General features: G+C 41.1%; 1 protein-coding gene across 1 annotated transcript in view; it reads left to right on the top strand.

The window, feature by feature from the left end:
• The window catches only part of TMCC3 (transmembrane and coiled-coil domain family 3), a 50,437-nt gene extending 27,058 nt beyond the window's left edge, over positions 1–23,379 (top strand). Inside the window, exons 2-4 of the mRNA XM_059816873.1 lie at positions 14,477–15,375; positions 20,150–20,285; positions 23,077–23,379. Of these exons, the coding sequence (XP_059672856.1) occupies positions 14,477–15,375; positions 20,150–20,285; positions 23,077–23,379 (1,338 nt within the window). The remainder of the gene's footprint in view (positions 1–14,476; positions 15,376–20,149; positions 20,286–23,076) is intronic.
• Positions 23,380–24,829: the final 1,450 nt, after the last annotated feature.

Here is a 24,829-nt window from a genome sequence, read left to right as displayed (position 1 = left end):
AGGGCATAAGCTAAAGTAGTTTCTGTTGCACTTGCACTATAATTTCTTGGGCAACCCTCTATTTCTCTGAATTCAAAGTTGTATCAGCAAAAGCTTCTTGACACAGCAGCAAATACAAGTTGCTCTGGGAAGGGAGTCTCTGAGATCTAACATAACCACTATCCGTGTGGCTCCTGAATTTTTTGCCTTGGCTGTAGTTGTGAAACCTGGACATATGTTGTGGAATTTTCAGCGAGGTAATAGGTAAAAGCATTCCTTAGAAATAATGGAATTGAAGTCGAGGCATGACAGACTTCATGGATGAGCAAAGAGCAGTAGTTGAACGAAAGAGCAAGACTTCCTTGAGGAACTGTTGGCACCATTGGCTTGTGAAAGAGCTATGGTGTGCTTTATGTGTTTCTCAAACTTGTCAAGTAACTGACTACAGAAAATGAGTGTACTTGTTAGTCTGTTTATTTAGGAAGACTCTCTGTAAAATGTTTTTTCAACATGTAATACAGTATAGAACATTAACTCACTGTGTGGAAATTGTAATTAGGCAAGCATCATTTGGTTAATCTCACAGGTGGCATATTTTTGAGGGTTTAGTAGTGGATATAGAGCTTCATCTGCCTGTTGAGACCACTAAATATCTGATTTATAGATGGTAGTTTATGCATGTTAAATTACTCTAAGGACATGACCAAATGAGAGATAAGGGGAAAAAATATGTAGACAATTTTCTAATGCCTTAATCTTTTAAAATGAGTACTGTGTTTTGGGTTTTGTTTTGCTTTTCCACTTTCAAAGGTATGAGGTCTCCTGTGTAGAATGTTAGGCTGTTTACTACAGGATCGTGGAGCCTATAGCCAGGCAGGCCTCCATGGTCAGGTACGGAGCTCTGGCTCAGTGCAGTGCCTGTACCCGTGGTCGGACTCCAAGGACAGCATGACTCTTGTCTGCTTCCTTTCCCACTGAGCTCCGCTTTGTTCCTTTTTTTCTGTGCTGTTGCTATGACTGAATATGGTAATATGTTTATAAATCTCTTACACCAAAGCCAACCATGTGATAAAGCATATCCTTTTAGACTATCTGAATAGAAACTTAAGAGAGAAAAAAAAAATGAACCTATTTAGAAAGCTCAAAGGAGAGGCAGGCAGGCTAGGAATGGAATATTGATTGCGGCTTGATTTCTAATCAAATCATATTGGTGAATAGGCTGCTAACATCTCCACAACTCTAAAAATAGAAAAATTTAATATGAGTTTAATACGTAGGAACTAGCATTAGAAGAGAATTGGCAACTAGTGTTTATGTCTATGTGCTTTTGAGAAACCCTCTATGTTTAGCTGGAATGTAAGGTGAACACATGCCATTTTCTGATGATAATTTTTTTTAAATGCTCTGAATCAAGATTACAAGCTGCCTTAAAAAGGCCATCAGGCATATTGCAGTATTTTATGGCCTAATAAAATTATATGGGGAAACTAGGTAGGGAAGCACATGATTGAACTTCTGTATCCTGCTTTAAATGGTTCTGTTGTGCTGTAATGGTCAAAGAATGTGGGGAACAAACTTAATTGAGTTGGGCAGCCTGTAGCTTCATACAGAAATATTATAATGAGATGAGCGTAACTGTTTGACTATGGCAGTGTCTTGAGAGAGGCTCTCCCAGTTCTCCATGGTTAGGTAAGGGAGGCGTGGTGACTTTCAATAAGCTGAAAAAAACCTCCTAAAAATGCTCTGAAGCATCTTCTATTGTTTTCATACATTTGGCAGAGAAGTTGATTGGTGAACTCCATGACTCAGTTCCTGAAGGTGTAAGTCACAGATGGCGAGCGTTTGTGTGACAACTTGACCAAGCAGAAAAGCAATAGCCTGTGCTCTTGTTTCAAAAGTGCATAATTATTATTGCTATCCTGGTCTAGATAACACAGGTTACGGCTATATCAGAATCTGAAATATCTGTTTGTTTGCTTCATGAAGTTTTTGTTAGATTTAATATGATTAACTCCTATTACCTTTCCTGCTTAGACAATATAGGTAGCTTTATGTTCCTTCATAGCATGTGAAGCTTACCAGCAATGCTGGAAGAGATTGTTAGGGTAAAACATAGGTTTACACTAATGTCTAATTTGAAAATTTTGGTTTTATCATATGTATTTATAACAGTTGACTTACCCATCACTGTGGGTTTAATAGTAGACACTACTGAGGCTATAGCAAAATCCATTCTCTTTTAAGATTGTATTTTATTAACTAAGCAATATTATCAGTTGTTGTGTCAAGTATCCATTCAAATTTATATGTATGGACTGCATAAAATCATGTGCTTTGGATTTTGCAGCATCTAGAATAAACACTTGTTGTTTGTGTGCAGTTATATAAATCGTCACTATTGTTTTAAAAAGGCAAATTGTTCTGGCATAGTCTTAATTTCCTATATCGCCTTCTATAAGGCTCTTAAGAAACATTAGTGCATAGATTGGCAATTTTTGTAAATCTCAGTAAGTATTGTACCAGGTAAAATATATCACAGATAAAAAGCATGGTTAAACCAATTTCAGCTAAAAAGATGAATTTGCAAATATTAGATGAGCAAAAGCAAAAAAGTTAAGAGGGAAGATATAACTGAAAAGAAAAATGTACAAACTTAGAGCGTGAATAAGCACGTAACCATCAGTGTAGATATTATTTTTTCTGTAGCAAGCTATACTTGTTTTTATTTATGTAAAATTGACTGTACTATGATGTTCTAATGACAATATTAAGGTTTCCTTTTCCAAAAAAACTCAGTTTGATTAGCCAGTGGTCCTCATTGGTGTGAATTGACAGGTTTGCCCGTTTTGTCTTTAGACTCTGAATTATGGTTAGTATGGTGTCTGGCCATATAAACATCTTGGTAAAGTGAAGCCTCTCTGAACTTTAATTATGTTTCAACAAATATCATTTGAAGAATAATTTTATCATTACCTGAGAGACATTATCCTAAAACAATTTAACATTGTTAGTTTTACCCTATTTGATTAAATAAATAGTCCCTCTGACACTATCATGTCATCTGGAGGGCTAGGACGAAAGCCCCAAGATATCCTTAATAATGCTGAGATCCAAATTAAATTGTGACTCTAAAAACATTATAAAGGCCTTAATCCCCTCTGTCCTCCTAGACAGAGTTTTAACAAAAATAAAAAACCTGAAAGGCCTTGAATGTGAAGGACAGGGGCCTATAACACTTATCCAAAGGCAAGAAAAGACAGTAAAAGCAATACAGGCTGCAAAGCTGTCATTGCTTGTCATTTTCTTATGCGACTCTTAAATTAGTGGTGTTGCCTTTTTTAGCCCTGCTGTCTCCTATGATACTTCTTGACTAGATCTGTGCCACATGGAGCACGATTTTGCATAAACATATTAATGTAGCAAAGAAGTTGCATAAAGTTGGTCTATAATATTTTATCAACCCTCTTAATTACAGTATCTAAGATAAGGGGGTTTAATTTCACTGTATTAAATTACTTTTAGAGTAGCAACATGGTTTTAGCAGATTAAGAAAAAACAACTTGAACACAGTTTTTCTACTGAATCTATTCTGTTCTATGGAGTTTCATGTGCTGTGCAAGTGTACAGTTTCTGAGCACTTTCCAGTAGTCTGTTAAACAAAGTCACTATTGTTTCTTGTCTGTGATTCTCATATCACAGTCCTGCATTTGGGAATGTTTTTTGTGTTGGATGGCAGAGAGAAAAGAGTGGCGTTTTTGTTTGGGTTTGTTTTGGTTTTTTATTTCATTCGAGCATTCAATTTGTGCCTAGATTTTGTGCATAATATATGTTCTCCTATGGGGCGGATGAAGAGCAAGTTGAGAGCTTGTGGGTAAGGATTAAGGGGCAGGCTAATATGAGAGACACTGTTGTGGGTGTTTATTACAGGCCACCTGATCAGGATGGGGAAGCTGATGAGGCCTTCTATAGGCAGCTGAGAGTCACTTCACAATCACAGGCCTTGGTTCTCATGGGGGACTTCAATCACGCTGATATCTGCTGGAAAGGCTACACAGCCAGGCAGGTATAGTCCAGGAGGTTCCTCCAGTGTATTGATGGTAACTTTCTGACTCAGGTGGTGGAAGACCCAACAAGGAGAGGTGTACTACTGGACCTAGTACTGACAAAGAGGGACTGGTGGAAGACATTTAAGGTTGGGGGCAACCTTGGCTGTAGCAATCATGAGAAGATAGAGTTTAGGATCATGTGCAGTATGCACAAAACAATAAGTAGGATTGCAACCTTGGACTTCAGGAGAGCTAACTTTGATCTCCTCAAGGAACTGCTTGGAGAAATCCCATGGGTTAGGGCTCTAGAGGGTAGGGGGGCTCAAGAGAGTTCGGTGATATTCAAGTCCCACTTCCTCCAAGCTCAGGATCAGTGCATCCCTAAAAGCAAGAGATCAGGCAAGGGAAGCAGGAGACCTGCATGGTTGAGTAAGGGGCTTCTGAAAAAGCTCAAGTGGAAGAAGGAAGTTTACAGTATGTGGAAGAAGGGACTGACCACTTGGGAAGATTACAAGAATGCTGTCAGAGTATGCAGGGGTAAAACGAGGAAAGCCAAGGCCTCCTTGGAGTTAAACCTGGCAGGGGATGTCAAGGTCAACAGGAAGGGTTTCTTCAAGTACATTGGAGGCAAAAGGAAAACTAGAGAAAATGTGGGCCCGCTGTTGAATGAGACAGGTGCCATGGTGACAGATGATGCAGAGAAGGCGGAGTTACTGAATGCCTTCTTGGCTTCAGTCTTTACTGCTCCGGCCAGCCCTCAGGAGTCCCAGACTTTGCAGGTAAGAGAGAAAGTCTGGAAGAAGGAAGATTTTGCCTTGGTTGAGGAGGATCAAGTTAGAGACCAATTAAGTAAACTGGACATCCACAAGTCCATGGGTCCTGATGGGATGCACCCGCGAGCGCTGAGGAAGCTGGCAGAAGTCATTGCTGGGCCACTCTCCATCATCTATGAAAGGTCCTGGAGAACAGGTGAGGTGAGGTGCCTGATGCCTGAGGACTGGAGGAAAGCCCATGTCACTCCAGTCTTCAAAAAGGGCAAGAAAAAAGACCCAGGAAACTACAAGCCAGTCAGCCTCACTTCCAGGAGGAGGATCTTGCAGAGAGTCCTGCCTGAAGAGGACACTGTGGTTCTGTTGCCTAATGCTTTATATTGCCCCTTCAGTAAAAATAAAGGAAAAGATTTTTGCTATTTTAAAAAGAAATATAAATAAGAAAATGCTTTAAATGCTTCCATTGTTGTCGTCTTCAGGAGGTAGAGGGTTAAATCATTGAATCTGCAGAGAATTTTGGCACTTACTGTACTGCAATTAAGATGTTTTCTCCAGAGTTTGTTCAGAGCAGTGTTAATCAGTTATGTACATTACCTTAAAATACTATTATTGCAGCAGTGTTTTTTGAATAACAAATGACCTGTATAATAATGCATCTGTGTGGTTCCGGTTTTAGTTGTCCTTATCTTGCGTAATGAAATACAGTTTTATTCATAAAAATAATTTCAAACTTTTTTTTAATGAAGTAGACTTTCAAATAAAACCTTTCATCTCTCTTTTCTGGGCTTGTCGTCTGTCTGTCTGTCATGAAGTATGGCCAAAGTTTTTGAATTTTGGTGTCCCAGTCTCCCTGCAGATCTCTCTGCCTTGGCCTAATTTGTGGTATTGGGTACAAATACAAGCCTTGAATATCAGGTGTGGAACAAAAAAATGTATTTATGTATGTGTAATGTGGCAAATAGTGAAAGTTTGCTTCTGTATATAAGTAACTAAACTTTTAAAAATAAAGTTGCCTTGTCAAGAGATGTACTCCTTACTATGGAGAGGTAAATTGAATGCTCTTCAAAATGGACATCTTTCCTGGAGAGCAGTCTGGAATGTCAGAGCAGGGGTGGGGAGGAGGAGAGGGGAAGGAGATACCTTGTGGTGTTTAGCACACTCCAAGATCAGCTAGGTTGGTTGGTTTGCTGCTGATACCTGGAAGGAGGGCTACCGGGTATTGAACTTAATGGACAAGCAAAGCTTAGAGCCCCTAATATCAAAAAGTCAGAGAGATGGGAGGAATATCAGGTATGTGTGAAGTCTTCTTAAAGAGGGCTCAAAGCCACAGCTGTAAGCCTTCCAGTAGTTCCCGTAATAGTGAAAAATGGCATCTAAGCTGCTTATTAGGCAGCCTGTGGTTGTTAGTCATGTAATGTAGTGAAGCAGACCTTATCTTTTGATTAGGCCTTCATATCAAAAAATGAATTAAAGTCCTGTGTATAGGCAGAACTGCTGATGTAACAGAAACATGTGTTTGAGATTTTACTTTATCAGCCGAGTGGGGAGAGAAGAGAGAAAAAAGGAAGAAGCAAGCAGGCTCCTTTGAGTAAGTGACTCAGTTCATGTACAGGACAAGATGTGATTGTTTATATGCTCAGGATGTGCTGCCACAGCATTAACGCAAATGAAAAGATCTTATGTGTGATGGAGCTATTGTTCTCTTCTTTATAAATGGAAATTTTGCGATGGTTAAAACAAACAAAAGACCCACCTCTTGTCTTTCACACACGATGGCTAGTCTATCTGAATTTGGAGTGTTTTGTCTCTGAATGGTAGTACTTCCAAAATTCCCTGCTACTGTGTAAAGTCTTAATGTTTCTGTTACAAAATAGGTTTTACATAAGTGTTGGCAGCTCAAAGCAATAAGTAGTCATGGAACAGACTTTCTTAAAATCAGTGTTGGGTTGTGGGTTTGATTTTTGGAGGTCTGTAAATCACATATTTAAAATTTCCTTAACATTGTCTGTATTTTGGGGGAAGGAGGACTTGGTTGTTTGTTGACGATTAAGTTAGATGTGGGAGTTAACTTCTCTGTAACTGAGGGCAAGAAACTTACTAATATTCCCTGGAAGTCTCTTGTATGATTGTACAGTTCCAGGAGCTGGGATTTCAGGAAATCCTTACACAATCTGAATAGCAATGAAATTAAGAGTTGATTGCAAAACAGAAAGAACTGGATGGAGGGAGCAGGTGACCTGTTGTAGCTTTATCAACATGAAATAGATAACTTGTGATGTGAAGTTAGACAATGGAATGATATGAAGGAAAGCACCCTCTTAAGTCACAAGTGATGGGAAATCAGAAGCATATGCTCTAACTATGAGAAGTGGTTAGTCAGGGCAGGGATATGGCTGGCTTTTTAAAAAATTCTCATTCATAGGAAATGATTCAATAATTAAAAATATATGGCAGCTGGCTTTTCACAGAGTATTTCACAGTATTCTGGAAAATTTCATTCTTGCCACCTATTTGAACATCTTTAGAAAAAGAAAGCTTATTATTGAATGGGAGGGGAAGAAAATCCATAAAAGCGGGGGGGGGGGGGCGGGGGAGGGCGGGCGGGGAAGGAAAGCACTTTTTAGAAACACTAAAAATGAGTTGAACAGTTAGTCTAGAAGATGAGATACAGAATGTCTTGCATCACTATTCAAAAATACGCCACCCCCACACTGATTCATAGTAGCTGTATTTTGAGGGATTTGTGTCAGGTGAAAGGCACTCTCCTTCACTGGGAGTGCAGGCTTCTCATAAGCACTTCTCAATGGAACTGCCCGTGTAGTACCTGGGGCTCCCAAGTATTTCCTTATATTGCTATGGAAACTTGATAGAGAAGGAACATACACAGGAAAGTGACATTTATTTTGATTTAAGAAGTTAGGAGGGAGTATTTTAATTACTCCTTCTTAAATTAATGGTGCTCCTCTAAAAAGTGGGACTGATCTGAAGCAAAATAGTGAAGTGTGGGGTGTGGAGCCTACCTCTTGCCTGCTTAAGAAACTTAAGCATAGTAAAACTGAGTATTAGTTCATTGCTGTATTGTTTTTCCTAGCCGGGACAGTGATTTTTTTCTTGTTTTGTTTTTTTTTTTTTTTTACTTGACTGCTGGACAGTGAATCAAAAGTACCGTGCTTACTTTTATAAAGGCCTGTTGAAGCTTGCAGTCTCTAGGCACAGAAGTTGTTTGTATTGGAACTGGTTTGTCCGTGTCAGTGTTATGCTGTGGAACAACCTGGAACAGGACTGAGTGTGAGTCGAGACACGGGAGACTTTTCAGTGGATGTTGTTGGGTTTTGAAAGAGGTGGTGTTGGCAATGAAGCAGAAAACTGCCTCTTTCCCCCCATTGTTCTCTTCTCCCATTGTTGATTTAATCTGAAATAGTGCCATATCTAAAGACTTATTTACACACAAGCAGTGATCTAGCTAATTTGGCCTTAGTTCAGTCCTTTTAATTAGAAATTCGATAAAAGGTTATTTCTAGGATACTCCTAGTTTGAACTGAGCATGTCCATAGGATTTGAGGCAAAACAACGTTGGTGTGAACTTGTCTGTTTGGGTCGCAGGTTATACATGATTATTTGTCATTGACCAAATTAGACCAAGAGAGTAAAAGCTGTTTTTCTAGTAACACCAGAACTTATGTGTATATGCTTTCTTTGGCACTGCTTTCTACAGAGTTTGTTTTAAAGCATTTTAAACTTTTTTTTTTTTTTAAACCAAAATTACAAGCATATTTACATCTTTCTTGAGGTGCCTGTGCTTACAGTCTCAACTCTGTGGAGCTAATAAAAAGAATTAAAATGGAGGGAAAGATAGGTGATCAAACTGATCCTGAGGAGGAGTGCATTCTATATTTGAGATCTTGCCTAGAGTGTTTGGTTGCTTAGTCTATATCTGAGATCTTGGCTAAGTTGTTTAGTATAACAACTGAATTTTTATAATTAACAGACCATGTTGGCATAATAGGGAAAATTTTCAAAAGTATCCAAAGCTCTACAGGCTAGTCTGCCTCTATATGATGCCTTACTCATGAAATGGCCTTGAAGCTCCCCAGCCTTTGAATATTGAATTGCAGATACCTGCCAAAGGGTATCTGGGTTTATCTTTTACTACTGCCTGGAATAAACCCCTGATGTGTGTTAGTGAGATGCCTTACAGCTTTAATGTTTGTCTTTTTGATAGGTGATAGAGGAACTGTTAATGGTAAAAGAACAACCTTCTGTGTTATTTGACTCCATCAGCATTTGCCAGGTGATCTCAGACAAACCACTTACCCTGGATCTCTGATTTCCCTGGTAAAAAGTAGAAGCAGGGTTTGCTGTCTCCCTCCATTCCTATATTCTCAACTCTCTGCATGATTATTAGTATGATGTTCTGAGTGTAGGTACTTCTACATGTTACTATTAAGCAGCTCTTTAAAAGAAGCAGAAGGTGTTTTGCTGTAACATACTGTACAGCAATTTTTGGGGCTGGTTTTATATAACTTAAAACCTTTTATTATTATTAAGCACTGTTTTAAGGCTTCCTTGAAGGAGTCGTCTTCTCCTGTGGTTTTAGAAGGAGCAGTGAATTTGAAAGAGATAGTAAAATTCTCTCTCCCCAAACACATTTCTGCTTTGGAATATACTGAAAAAGAAACAAAACCTCCTCTGCATGCTCTTCTACCCATTGGAACCCCAGTGTTTCTGTTTATATATATACTTCTTTACAAAAAGAGAATTACTCCTGATTATTTTTGTTGCTATTGCTAAACCCTAAAAGCTTTAGAGCTGCTTTAGAGCTGCCTTAATTCTATCTTGTATGTTTCTTATGGGATTCTTTTTCTAAGCGCTAATCAGATAGCCCTCTAAAAGTCTTGCAAGATAGACTTAAATTGTCTTCATAAGCTTCTGTTTAGCTTGCACAGCTATGACTGGTGATGGTAATGAGGCTGTTCGGGATTTTTCTTTCTTTTCCCAACAACCTTTAAACTGACCCTATTTGAATAAGTAGATCAGTTTGTGTCTTCATGGCTTGCTTCTGGTAGTGAGGCAACCCAAAGATACGTGCTTTCTGGAGCCTGATGCGTATATGCAGTCAGTGACTGTCTTGCAAATGCTTTTTCTCCGTGCTTCTTTCAGCCACTTCTTAAAAGACTATAAAAGAAATCTATGAAATAAACAGCAGAATTCAGTTTGACACCTAAACATAGGTGGCTGAGCTCTCATTTGTCAGTGGAGAGCTATTAACACAGTCAGTGGAACAGAGGAAATGATTCATCTGAGCAGCCATGAGATGTGTGCGTGAGGGTGGGCTGCGTGCTCTCTATGCTCTATTAACTATGCTTTTCTTCCTCCCAAATGGATCCCTCTCAGGATCTTTGGGGAAGAAATAACCTTCTAAGTCTGCTTTGCATTTTGCAACCAGAGGCTATAATGGCTAACCTACATAAGCTGTTAAGCATGATGTTCTTGCCCCATTCAGCAGTTCTTGTCCACATGGAACCCCCTTTCCATCAGTCTTACTTGTGTCATTTGGGCACATGGGTCCTGTTGTGCTCTGAGCTCATTGTTAGCATAGCCTGCAAATCTGAGCTTTGGGTTGCTTTTGCAGATGGTAAGTGAGAAAACACATGGATCATTATGATGCTTCAGTGATTGGGTTTTCAAAGCACTATTGTGCTCTGAATGCTTCTTCATGAATGGCAGGTCACCTTTCACCCAGCCCTCCACTTACCGTTTAAGACAGAACATATACCTGCCAATTCGTGCGTAATGAAGGGTTCCTAGCAATGTGCCTGTATTCATTGCACCAAGCAGTTATTCTGCTACCCCTTTCGAAGTTCTGGACTTTTGCTTGGGATGGGCTGCATGAACAGTCTGGCCATGCAGCCAGGGATCTGCTTGGCTCCTTGTAAAAAGTGGGGTTGGGGCAGAATGAAGTAGCTTTACATCTGAGAGGTACCTATCTAGTCATCTGCAGTGTCTGGCTCTGATGCAGGCAAGGAGCCTGAATTGCTGCACTCCTAAATCACTGTTCTTAAAATAGTCTTTGAGCAGCACAAACATTACAATTAGTTCTCAACTGGGTTGTAGCAAAGTACACATGTGAACTGCTCCATAAAATGCAGTGGTCTTGCCAAGCCCCAGATTTCTGCTTTCAAGCTAATATCAGCTATGGCTATCCCAGTAACCATGTGCAAATTGTTTTTTCCCTGTTTTTTGTAGAAGCCAGCTCCTGGACATGTCTGATATTTTCTCAGACTCTGGGCTGATGCATTACCTTCCTTGTGTTACCACATGTCTTGGGACTGCTTCCTCTCATCTATTGCTAATCCCCAGTTCCCTATTAATTGTTATCGTGATAGAAGAGATGAATGATGATTCCATTCTTTTTTCTTTAAGTTTTTCTTCTTTTCTTTTTTTCTTCTCACTTCCAAAAATATGGCTGGTCCCAGATAGGTTGTTTTGGCTATTGGGGCCACTACTCTGTGTGTGTATATATAATTTTTTGTTTTCTTTTGGCAGCCACAATGAAAATCTTGAAAACCAAATCCATCTCTCAACAACTTCTTTAGTATTAACAGCTTGATGCCCTTGTCAGGTGCTGCTGACCTGAGAGTCACAGAAGGAACAATGGCATGGATGGCATTCATCATCTCTTCCCGTAGCATAGCTGGAAGAGCGCTCATGTAGTTTGAGGGGGATGTGTGTTCAGTCTCCTGCTTGTGGGAGGATTTCAGCCCACATCACAGGAGAGTGCACCAGTCCCTGTGGGGATGAGGTAGCATCCCAGACTCCTACTGACAGTCTTCTGCTCAGTATAAAGAACTGGGCATTCGATACATCAGGAATTGCAGGCTACGAGTACTTCAGGAAGGTACACACAGGGTAATTCTTCTCCTCTCAAGATGAGACACTTGCAGCAAGGAGGCTTTGGGATAGGATTTGAAGTTGAACCTCTGGTGTCTTGGGGTAACATTGGTGTTGAGCTATGAAGCAATCGCAAATGGAACTTTGGCAAACTGTTCTACCTCATCAAGATAGAAGACAGGTGATAGGGCACTTGTCTACAGATACCTGGGTCCTCCAGTGTCTGCTAGCTTCTGATTCAAAACAAAATCAAAACAACAACAAAACCAAAAAGAACAAACCCTCTCCCCTGCAAGCCCACACAAAAACAACCCAATAACAACAACAACAAACCCAAAACCAACAAAACCTAAAAAACCCACCTCACCAACAAAAAGGTGTATTACATCAAGAGCAGATTTCAAGAGCCTCTATTGCTTGACCCAACCTTGCATCATGATGGCAAGAGGACAACTGCCATTTTGGCCAAATACAATCAGATAGAGAAATGTCTTGAGTATGATGCTTCTGTACCCTTGGTAAGCTCTCAATCAAGTAAGCTAAAAAACTACTCTAGTAGTGTTTTGGGAATTTAGACACAAATCTTTTCTAAACTTCACTGAATTTAAACTGACCCTATGATTAGTTTTACTCAATTCAGAAGTACATTTGCCACATGCTAATTGATTGCCTCAACTCTAAAAGCAGGGCAACTTTCAGCAGATGTATTCCCTTGTCGCTATTGTTCTTTTTATCTCTATTGATGGTGTGACCTTGAAGTTCCAGGAAGGCAGGGGGTGCATGGTGTTGGTAGATCTTGCTGACCGCTAGAGACTCCAGTGAGGGAGAAGGATATAAGGGAGAAGGGAACTGTTTTGGGCTTGTATCCAATTATTATAATATATTTTTAGACTATTTTGTACTAAGGAAGTAAACACTTAATGCTGTGTAAAGGTTAGAGATAGACCCACCCATTCTTGGAAGTATGTACAGCTTGTCCTGAGTGACATCAGTAATGGATCTGTCTTGTGTGTATATGCAATTCGGTGATTTATTACAGTATAATTTTGTGCCAAAGCTTGTTAAAAAATGTCTTAGGTTGTTTCAGGAAACTACTACTGTTTTATACTGAGCCTTTTCTCTTTACTGAATTGTCCAGACCCAGTAAATCCATTTAAAGAAATATTTGCAATATGGGGTACAGATCTAGTATCTAAGCTTTTCAGCTACTTGCATTGATTGCTTTTCCTTTCTGTATGAGCCTTTGGAAAGATACAAGTATCCTGTGTCAAACTATTTTTGCTTATATTAAATGCATATTCTAGCTACCACAACAGTATTATGAGTGTTATCACTTTAAAAAGTGATGTGTAAAAGTAATTTTTTTTAATTATATTTCTAAGACTTGTTCAATTAAAAAAAATCAATAAAAATGGAGGATAGTTTTGACACTGTGATTTTTGTCACTTTTTAAATGAGGTGTCACCCTGAATATAGAATGCCATCCATGTGTGTCATATGCAAATGCTAAAATGAGATCTCATCAGTAAAGTGGATTTTCTGTGAAGCATATATGACTGATGATACTAAGTCATATACAATTTTTGTATCTTTATAAAAACAACTTGCACCTCTTTTTAATAATTAAGCATATGGCTCAATCTCAATTATTTTTAACAAACTGCTAAAGTGCAGAGCTATTAGGCCACAGCACTGGTTTAATCCTTGGAATAGAGTCCGAGTCTTACAGGTTACCATTAACCAATATTCTCCAGAAGAAATTGCCAACTCCAGAACTCTTCAGTTTGCATTTTTTAAGTGTCTATTTTTCTTAGAGGTTGGTGAATGTGATCTTTTATATTACTGGGTTTGCACCCTGAGCAGTGCCGTAGCAAAAGAAAAAGAAAAAAAAAAATATTACTGAGGATTACAGTACTTAAGGACAAGAATATAAAGTAGGAGTAGAGATTATCTTGTCTCTGAAATGGTCAGATACACATCCAATTTTATGGCTGTATTACCCGTCGTGATAAACACAGGGTGAGAATAGTTCTCCTGATCAATCTCTGCACGATGCATGTTGTTAACAGTAGGACACCATGTCTGGTTCCTGAGCCTGTATTTTAAGGGGAATACAGGAATACTGGAGAGAATTTCCAGGAGGGCCACCAAAACTATGCAAGGATAAGAAAACGAGCCTTACAGCAACGCTTAGTGATGTTTTTATGTTTTTAATCAAGGAAAAGATTGAATGGTGATCACTGGACATGTATGTGCACATAGGTCTTGCTGCAAGATCTTCAGTATTATAGACATTAATAAATACTGTAGTTAGAAATCAAACTTTTAACATAGGATATCAGGCATTTTGAAGCAAAGAGTAGTGAAAGCATTTCACAAATGCATCTTTAAAAGATCCTTTAATACAGCTTCTGCCTTGTCTCTGCAATGGTCTTGCCTGAGCAATTGTATTAGTTCCCTCTGGTCTTAAAGCTCTGAAAACCCATTATGACTAGAGCATTTGTTAAGCAGTCTCGATAGGTATGATGATGCAGCAGCTTTAATGAACTGTACCTTCTTTGTCACAGAGGCTAGCATGAGATGTTAATAAGGATGAAGCTATTCTGGTTAGGTCATTCTTGTCTCATGCCTCCCCGTGGCTTTGACTTTATGAGAGGAAATTTTCTATTTTGCTACTATAAGTTACTTTATATTGTATACTTGTTATAATTTCATGCGGAACAGGAAACTGGAAGTTGGATTTAAAAAAGTAAAATTCAAATTCCATTTATCTCTTTTCTCTCTCCTCAGGTGGAAAGACATGACATGAATACCCTGAGTTTACCACTTAACATTCGCCGTGGAGGCTCTGACACCAACCTGAACTTTGATGTACCAGATGGGGTCCTAGAGTTTCACAAAGTCAAACTCAGTGCAGATAGCTTGAAACAGAAAATTCTTAAGGTTACAGAACAAATCAAAGTTGAACAAACAGCTCGAGATGGAAACGTGGCTGAGTATTTGAAACTGGTAAATAGTGCAGACAAGCAACAGGCTGGGCGCATTAAACAAGTCTTTGAGAAAAAGAACCAGAAATCTGCCCACTCCATTGCCCAGCTACAGAAGAAATTGGAACAGTATCATAAAAAGCTCAAGGATATTGAACAAAACGGTCCTTCCAAAAGTACTAAGGATACTTCCAAAGATAACTTGAAAGATACTCAGCATGGAAAGCCTCGTACCTCTGGGCATGGAACAGAGAGCATCAAGTCGGGTGTGCCGGGTGTATCCTTGACACCACCTGTCTTTGTTTTCAGCAAGTCTAGAGAGTTTGCAAACCTGATCCGAAACAAATTTGGTAGTGCAGACAACATTGCTCATCTCAAAAATACTTTGGATGAATTCCGGCCAGAAACGAGTTCTAGAACATATGGAGGCAGTGCCACCATTGTTGCCAAACCAAAATACGTTAGTGATGATGAATGCTCAAGCGGGACCTCTGGCTCAGCAGATAGTAATGGGAATCCTTCCTTTGGTCCTGCTGTGGCAAGTACCCTGGACAGCCAAGGAAAGCTTTCCATGATTTTGGAGGAACTAAGGGAAATCAAGGAGACACAGTCCCAATTGGCTGATGATATTGAGAATTTAAAAGCACAATTTAAAAGAGACTATGGCTTTATTTCTCAGATGTTACAAGAGGAAAGATACAGGTATTTTTTTTTTAACTGTTGTCTTGAAATAACTTTTGAATGGGTATAGGAGTTATTTGGAAAGTGTAAATGTGGGTGTGTGCTTGTGTGTGTGATATTTCAGAAGCAAGAGGAAAAAATAATTCCAATCAATATCTGGTACCAAAATGTTCCACTCCTTCCAATAACTGAAAATACATGTAGAACATTAATATTTCCTATCAAATGATGTGGTAGTTCTTTGCCTTTTGTTGAATGCTTGTCAGAAAATTTCCTCATCTGACATCTTACTGGCATATTGTATTATGTGAATGCTGCATATTGGAGATGCCAGTAGTTTTGTAACTGGTGGAAGAATTCTGATCTATTGCAACTTGAAAATGCTAATCAGTCTACGGTGTAGCAGAACTGGCTTACAGCTGATAAATATACGCTGTAGTCCTGAGTACCTTGTCCAAATACTTCTCAGACACTTTGCTATCTTGTGGATGCAATATTACTTTGCACCCTGGCGTAACACATGGCTGTGAAATGTAATATTAAGTGCTGTTGCACAACTTCTTCCTGCATTTGTTACTTGGCAATTAATTCCTTTATCATCGGCTGTGGGAAGTGAGATATGTTCTACAGAGGGCTTGCACCTGCTGTACCTATATCCCATTTGTCATATTGCTTGTTAAAGTAAGTGTTGATTCTTGAAGTCTTTACTATGCTAATGGGCAAAAACTCAGTATGAATTGCAATATGAAATTGCTTGGGAGCACAGGTGGTGTTTTCCTCAATCCCTTCAGTGGCAGGGAGGAACGCTGAAAGGAACAGAAAAGCGAACCTGGTCAACGTGTGGCTCAGAGACTGGTGCCATCGGAGGAATTTTGGTTTTTTTGACCATGGGGCGGTCTACATGGCACCGGGCCTGCTGGGTGCAGACGGTGTTCAACTATCTTCAAGGGGGAAAAGGATCCTCACTCATGAGTTGGCAAGCCTCACTGAAAGGGCTTTAAACTAGATTTGAAGGGGGAAGGGGATGAAGCCAGGCTGCCTAGAGATGAGCCTAGGGGTGGCGTGCCAATGTTGGGGGCAAGATCGATAGCCCAGCTCAAGTGCATCTATTCCAATGCACGCAGCATGGGCAGCAAACAGGAGGAGCTGGAAGCCATTGTGCAGCGGGACAGCTATGACGTGGTCGCCATCATAGAAACATGGTGGGACGACTCGCATGACTGGAGTGCTGCGATGGATGGCTATAAGCTCTTCAGGAGGGATAGGCAAGGAAGGAGAGGCGGTGGGGTGGATCTGTCATCAAGGAGAGTTTTGATTGTATAGAGCTCAATGATTGTGATGACAGGGTTGAATGCTTATGGGTAAGGATGAGGGGGAAGGCAAACAAGGCGGATATCCTGCTGGGGGTCTGTTATAGACCACCCAACCAGGACGAAGAAGCCAATGAAGCATTTTACAAATGACTGGCAGAAGTCTCACAGTCGCAAGCCCTTGTTCTTGTGGGGGGACTTCAACTTACCAGATGTCTGCTGGAAGTATAACACAGCCGAGAGGAAACAGTCCCGGAGGTTCCTGGAATGTGTGGAAGATAACTTCCTGACACAGCTGGTAAGCGAGCCTACCAGGGGAGGTGCCCTGCTTGACCTGCTGTTTACAAACAGAGAGGGTCTGGTGGGAGAAGTGAAGGTCAGAGGCCGTCTTGGGCTTAGCGACCATGAAATGATAGAGTTTTCAATTTTTAGCCAAGTAAGGAGGTGGGTCAGCATTACCACTACGATGGACTTCCAGAGGGCAGACTTCAGCCTGTTCAGGACACTGGTTGAGAGGGTCCCTTGGGAGATGGTCCTGAAGGGCAAAGGGGCCCAGGAAGGCTGGACCTTCTTCAAGAAGGAAGTCTTAAAGGCACAGGAGCAGGCAGTGCCCATGTGCCTTAAAGAAGAGCCGGCGGGGAAGATGACCGGCCTGGCTGAACAAGGAGCTCTTGCTGAGACTCAGGGGAAAAAAAGAGAATTTATCACCTTTGGAAGAAGGGGCAGGCAACTGAAGAAGAGTACAAGGACCTCGTTAGGTCATGCAGAGAGGGAATTAGAAAGGCGAAAGCCCAGCTAGAGCTCAACCTGGCCACGGTCCTAAGGGATAACAAAAAACGCTTCTATAAATACATTAACAACAAAAAGAGAGACAAGGAGAATCTCCATCCTTTACTGGATGTGGCGGGGAACATTGTATTGAAGGATGAGGAAAAGGCTGAGGTACTTAATGCCTCCTTTGCCTCAGTCTTTAATAGCCACACCAGGTATCCTCAGGGTATTCAGCTCCCTGAGCTGGAAGACAAGGATGGAGAGCAAAAGAAACTCCCCGTGATCCAGGAGGAAGCAGTTAACGACCTGCTATGCCACCTGGACACCCACAAGTCTATGAGGCCTGATGGCATCCACCCAAGGGTGCTGAGGGAGCTGGCGGAGGAGCTTGCCAAGCCGCTCTCCATCATTTATCAACAGTCCTGGTTAACAGGGGAGGTCCCAGATGACTGGAGGCTTGCCAACGTGACGCCCATCTGCAAGAAGGGCCGGAAGGAGGATCCGGGGAGCTACAGGCCTGTCAGCCTGACCTCGGTGCCGGGGAAGATTATGGAGAGGTTCATCCTGAGGGTGCTCACGGGACACATGCAGGACAACCAAGAGATCAGGCCCAGCCAGCACGGGTTCATGAAAGGCAGGTCCTGTTTGACCAACCTGATCTCCTTCTATGACCAGGTGACCCGCCTAGTGGATGAGGGAAAGGCTGTGGATGTTGTCTACCTGGACTTCAGTAAAGCCTTTGACACTGTCTCCCACAGTATTCTACTGGAGAAGCTGGCGACTCGTGGCTTAGACAGGCGCACTCTTTCCTGGGTAAAAAACTGGCTGGACGGCTGAGCCCAGAGAGTTGTGGTGAATGGAGTCAAATCCAGCTGGCGGCCGGTCACAAGTGGAGTCCCCCAGGACTCAGTTTTGGGGCCAGTCTTGTTTAATGTATTTATCGATGATCTGGATGAGGGGTTGAGGGCACCCTCAGCAAGTTTGCGGATGACACCAAGTTGGGTGGGAGTGTTGATCTGCTCGAGGGTCGGAAGGCTCTGCAGAGGGATCTGGACAGGCTGGATCAATGGGCCGAGGCCAATTGTATGAGGTTCAACAAGGCCAAGTGCCGGGTCCTGCACTTTGGCCACAACAACCCCATGCAACGCTACAGGCTTGGGGAAGAGTGGCTGGAAAGCTGCCCCACAGAAAAGGACCTGGGGGTGTTGGTTGACAGCCAGCTGAAGATGAGCCAGCAGTGTGCCAGGTGGCCAAGAAGGCCAACAACATCCTGGCCTGTATCAGAAATAGTGTGGCCAGCAGGAGCAGGGAGGTGATCGTGCCCCTGTACTCGGCGCTGGTGAGGCCGCACCTCGAATCCTGTGTTCAGTTTTGGGCCCCTCACTACAAGAAGGACATTGAGGTGCTGGAGCGTGTCCAGAGAAGGGTGACGAAGCTGGTGAGGGGTCTGGAGCACAAGTCTTATGAGGAGCGGCTGAGGGAACTGGGGTTGTTCAGTCTGGAGAAGAGGAGGCTGAGGGGAGACCTCATCGCACTCTACAACTACCTGAAAGGGGGTTGCAGAGAGGTGGGTGTTGGTCTCTTCTCCCAAGTGACTAGCGACAGGACAAGAGGAAATGGCCTCAAGTTGTGCCAGGGGAGATTCAGACTGGATATTAGGAAAAATTTCTTTACTGAGAGAGTGGTAACACAGTGGAATAGACTGCCCAGGGAGGTGGTGGAGTCACCCTCCCTGGAGGTATTCAAGGAGCGTGTGGACGTGGCATTGTGGGACGTGGCTTGATGGGCATGGTGGTGTGTGGTGTGGGTTTTTTTGTGTTGTGGGGGTTTTTTTGGTTTTGTGGGTTTTTTTGTTGTTGTTGTTTTGTTAATTGTTGGACTTGATGATCTTACAGGTCTTTTCCAACCTTAGTGATTCTGTGAATATTTAATGTTTCCCTTATTTACATTTCTTGAAATAGAAGGGAAGGCTGGATATCAGGTGGTAACATGGGGCAGGAAAGAACAGAGCAAATGGCCTACTGCACTCAGGACTTGGTTTCAGGAGAAGGCAGAGCAGCCTTTTCTGACAGCTCACTGCCATTAAGATCTTAAGCCTCCTGCCACCATTTCCACAGCTAGACAATTCTGCCTTCATCATTTTTGTGCTGACTGCAGTGTTTGCCTGCTTGTATATTAAACCAAGTTATAAACAAAAAAAAATAATCTAGTTTTCTGATGGTTTAGTTGAAATAATTTACCATGCAGAGACATGCCAGAACAGGCTGTACATGAATGGCAGGACCTTGCAGCTATGTTTGAGAGGGGATCTAGGGAACATATTTTGCCTTTCGCTCCTGGCAAGCTGTTAACTGGCTCAAGCTTACTTATGAAACCGTATCTTCTTGTCTAAATGAAAAGTGAGAAAGAGGAAAAATGTGAGTTGGATACCCTTAGACACTGTTTATAGTTCATATAATTTGCCAATGATGTACAAATACTTGCTTTTTAACACCCACTGCCAGCAAGGAACACTCAAAAAAGGCTTTCAGTTTGCTGAATAAACGCTTACAAGAGTTTCCAAAGTTTTTACTGATTTCTCTACGTGCTCTGTAATGCCAGTCAGATTAATCCGTAGTACACTGAGAAGTTACCTTTTAAAATGTTTAATTGTTTTCAAGATTTAGCATTATTTGAATAGAACGCACTAAATTTAGACCTTTTTTTCTGATAAGATACGAAAGATTGGAAGACCAGTTAAATGACCTCACTGATCTTCATCAACATGAGACGGCAAACTTGAAACAAGAGCTAGCCAGCATAGAGGAGAAAGTAGCGTATCAGGCATATGAGCGATCACGAGATGTTCAGGTACTTTTTTTTTTTCTTATCATAAACTTCTAACATTTTGTAGAAAACTTGTACTGTAAAACATTTGCATCTTTCTGCATCTTTGTGTATAAGGCATCTGGGGAAACATTTAAGACCATGTTTTGTCTGTTTTAAGGTGAAAACCCAGCACATTTAAGTCAGTGACAATCTCCTTTCATTTCAATGGATTCAGAATTTTTTTTCTGCTGCAATTGATGCTATAGCCTAGGCGGACTTGCGGATAAAGAATGGCCTGTTTTAATTTCTTTCACCAGAGGAGGAAGGAATTGAGTCTCCTTGTATTGTGTAAAATGCCACTTTTGACTAGGTCCTAACACAAACCTCTTGCTCGGACTTTTAACAATATGTAGTCATACCACTAGCAAGGTTTATTATAAATTGAGTTTAAGGTAAAAAGTAAGAGAGGTAATTGATAAATAGACTTGTAGGCTTGCCAGTTACAACTTAAGATTTTTAATCTTAACATGGTCACAGTGGCCCCTATAATTAAAGCTGTAGGGTGTGTTCACCTGTCACGTGACATGTCAGGCTTCAATAAAAAGACAGTAATAATTTCTACAAGTTTGTCCTGAGAGCATGTAGTTGCATACTTGAATATTTATATACAATATAAGCATTTATATAATGCATAATATTTCTACCCAAAGTCTGAGCAAGTGGTGAAAAATGGTGAAAACATTGTTTTGCCTTAACTTGGGTTTTAAGTCACTAACAACTGAGGAATGCTCAAAGACTGTCTTTGTATTGGCTCAGACGGTGTAAAAAAAAAAAAAACCCAAACAAAAAAACCCCAACCCTGTCCTGTACACCCCTGTGCTCACATTTCTAAATGGCTAGAGCACAGGCAGCAGGACGATCACCCTGTTTCCTGATTGGTGTGAGAGTCAGGAACCCCCTGGGAACAGAGTGGGAAAGGGATGGTACTGAATCTAAGCATATCATAGGTTTCTTTGTAGGTTTAAAGAAGAGAGGTCTCTTGTGCAGGACTCCTTTCTGTGAAGGCATCTTGAGGCTGTAAAAACTGAAAGAGACCTGAGTTCTCCAACAGAAAGGCTGTGAAGCGTTCGCTAACTCATTAGCAGAACCCTGGAGGGGTGTCAGTGACTTTTAAAACTAATTGAAGTGCTACATTGATACAGCCTTGTTTCTTTTATCTCTGTACAGTTGGGCCTTTTTAAACCTGTCTCTTTGGGGGTTTGGCAAATAAGCTAAAACAGTAAAAGCATTTAAGTTGTGGGTGTTTTAAGTAACAACCTAACTTCTGAGCACTCTGTCCCTAAGGGATGGGCAGATCGTTTTTAAAACACTTGCTCAGCCTCTCAATGCAGAACTGCAGGTACCAGACTTTTGCAGCTGGATTGTCTCTAAAGCAGCACAAGATGATTTGAGAATAACTTATGGTGAGAGTGGAAGAAGGACCAGGAAAGTTCTTCAGTGTGTAGTGGAGAGCATGCATGAACCCTAAGGGACTTTGTGCCTTAATGCCACCCATTAAGAACTGTCTTCTATATTATTACTAATTCCTAGAACAGTGAAAGGAAGCAGTCTTTTGTAAGGTACTGTGCCATGTGCTTTGCGCTGACTTTGGTGCCTGGCTGGTCACATGGTAAGCCAGTTGAACTTGTCGAAACAGCAGAGAACTGACCCAGCAAAAGAAAGCTAATAACTCTTGTGTGCGGTGGTTTTGTTTGTTGTTTTTTACACAGAGGATTGGGCTGAATCAGCTTGCTATGTGATCAGATGAACACTCCTGCCAGTGCAAGGAAAATGTTTGGAATATGAGAGTGGGGAAGGAAATAGGGATGCTGGAGTATAATTTTTCTCTTCTACACAGTGGTAAAAGCTTATGTCAAGTTGATCGCTCTCATTAAATTATACTCTTGCACTGTGTTACGCAGTGGCGCCCAAGTCCCAACTCCAGCAATAAGTGGCATTTTGGCAAGTAAGTGAAGCAGTCAGAAATTTTTCCATGTTTCACTTTGAGAGGGCTTAAGTGTGGGGTTAGTGACTTAGGAACCATTTTACTCAAAGACCATTTTTAGTTCACCCTCAAGCAGAAGAGCAAGGTCTGCTTTCTTTATAACAAAATGTGAAGTGGAATATAACATGTGAGAGGGAGAATCCCATAAAAGCACCACCGCAGACTTCTCCACTGTCTCCACTGCACGCTGCCCTCTTGGGCTATGGATTAATGAGCCTTCACACTGACAGAAGGAGAAGGCAATCTCTTACTGAGGACTCAACCCCAGCACTGTACAACAGGTGGCTTTGAGAGAAAAAGTAATGTAGACCAGAGAGGTGGTGAAAACCAAATGGTACGTGTTGCAAAGTAGATTTAATTAGTATCACAGCAAGCCTGTACTACCCTAATGTTTTCTATAGTGTATACAAAGAAACGAACTGTGATGCTGTTTTAATGCAGTGAAAGTTGCCATGGCAACAGCTTTCCTGGTACTTTATCTCATCAGTATATGCAGGAAACATTATCTGTCATGAACATTAGAGTTGTTATACTTTTTCTGAAGCATGAAAAATGTAAAAACTACATTTTGGACAGTCTTGTCAGACTTGATTATGCCTGAGCAGGCAGTGATACACACATGCAGATATATATGTGCATTTACTTTTAAAAGAGTTGGTGGTTCATTCAAGTTTTAGGAGTCTATAATAAATTACACTTCTAATCTAGCTGATGGATGGCTCTGCAGCTGAAAGAGGAAAAGTGGTGTATGGAAATACAGCTGCCCTAATTCTTGTTTTCTGTCTCCAGGAAGCCTTGGAATCATGCCAGACACGGGTTTCAAAGCTGGAGCTCCATCAGCAAGAACAGCAAGCACAGCAGTCCGAAACAGTTAATGCCAAAGTGCTCCTGGGGAAATGTATAAATGTTATCCTGGCCTTCATGACTGTCATCTTAGTGTGTGTTTCTACTATTGCAAAGTTCATTGCTCCTATGATGAAGAGCCGTTTTCATATCATTTGCACTTTTTTTGCAGTGACACTGCTGGCAATATTTTGTAAAAACTGGGATCATATCATTTGTGCCATAGAAAGGATGATTATACCAAGATGAAGCTGCTGGTCTGGCTGCTTTCTTCTTTTTTTTTTTTTTCTCCTTTCCTTCCTCTCCCTGTTTTTTAAGTGCTGTATGTATATAAATTATTTTTTGTCAGTTCAAATGTGCAGACTGGATGGAGAAGTCTACAAAGACTCTTGGACCTTAAGGTGTAAATACATAAATGCATACTTGTTGGCAGTCACTTGCCTGTTCTATCCGATTGTGTCTAATTGACTGTGTCTGTGATGAACTGCTCGCATACGTCAGTCTTCTGCCTTAATCCAACAGGTTTACCACTTTACAAACCCACACCCACAAAAGATGGTATGATGCTCTGGGAGGGATCCAGGCAACTGCAAGTGTCAGGTGTGCTTTTTACTAGACTGGAGTGCAAAGAGTGTGATCAGGAGGGCGTGCACCATAATGTGTATCGGCCCTGTTAGACTAATAAGTTAATTTTCTCTCTGAATCCAACTAGAATGATAACCCAAATTATACAGTCATATGTATTAATAGTTCTTGATTCTAAATTAATGGGTATCTGTATAAGGGGTTTCTAGTTTTCAGGACCAGCAAAACTTGATGCTTCTGCTAGTAACCTTTTGCACAGAGAGCTTATTGTTTGTAAATCAGATCAGTGATGATTATTGACCACAGTTAGCAGTTGTTCTATCCTGGCACTGTTCCTTATCACACTTGGGAAACACATAAATGTGGCATAAATCTTCCAAAGATGAACTGAATTGAATGACAAGATCTCCAGGCCACTTTGTAAAGGAGTGAAGAATAAGTTGTCATGCGGACCAAAGCACTCAATTGCTTCAAGCCCTGCAACCTGCAAGGGGAAAGGAGTACACAGAAAGGCAACATTTAGGTTAGCCTTCGTTAGCACTGAATTGTTGGGGTGCTGTAACTGAATGCAAAGCAGATACGTGATGGGACTCTGGGTACAGTGGATTTCTTTCTGCTGTCAGATTAAGGAGTGTGGAAGAAGCATGAGGGAACAGGTCCTTAGGGGAGCAGGAAGTTAAACATGAACACTGCGCGGACTCTCTTGGCAAACATTCCTGAAAATAATGTGTTAGCATACAGTACTACTACTAGGAGACAGGGTTGGTTTTGTTTTCTTACTGGAATTTATTTTGCTTGATTTAAGAACTGCAAAAAAAAATTCCCTGGAATCTGCTTGGCTTTCAGCCATGATGTAAAACAAGATCTTTAATAAAAAAAACAAAAAACCCACCAAACTAAAAATCACCACAATGAGAATTCTTCTCCACTTTCCATTAAATGAAAAGGCATTGTCTCCAGTTATTTGATGTTCACTGTTGCTTACTTTGAAAATAATTGTCATGACAGATTTTCTTTTCAGTTGCAATATTTGTTATGCTGGTTTTACAGGAGGGGGGAAAGGAAAGGGGATTACTCGATGTGTGTATTTGTTTTTAATCAAGTGCAATAGTTG

Source organism: Gavia stellata, chromosome 4 (assembly GCF_030936135.1).
Source record: "Gavia stellata isolate bGavSte3 chromosome 4, bGavSte3.hap2, whole genome shotgun sequence".
Taxonomy (NCBI): Eukaryota; Metazoa; Chordata; class Aves; order Gaviiformes; family Gaviidae; genus Gavia; species Gavia stellata.
Note: the sequence above shows the minus strand (reverse complement) of the source record. Positions and strands in the feature narration are given on the sequence as shown.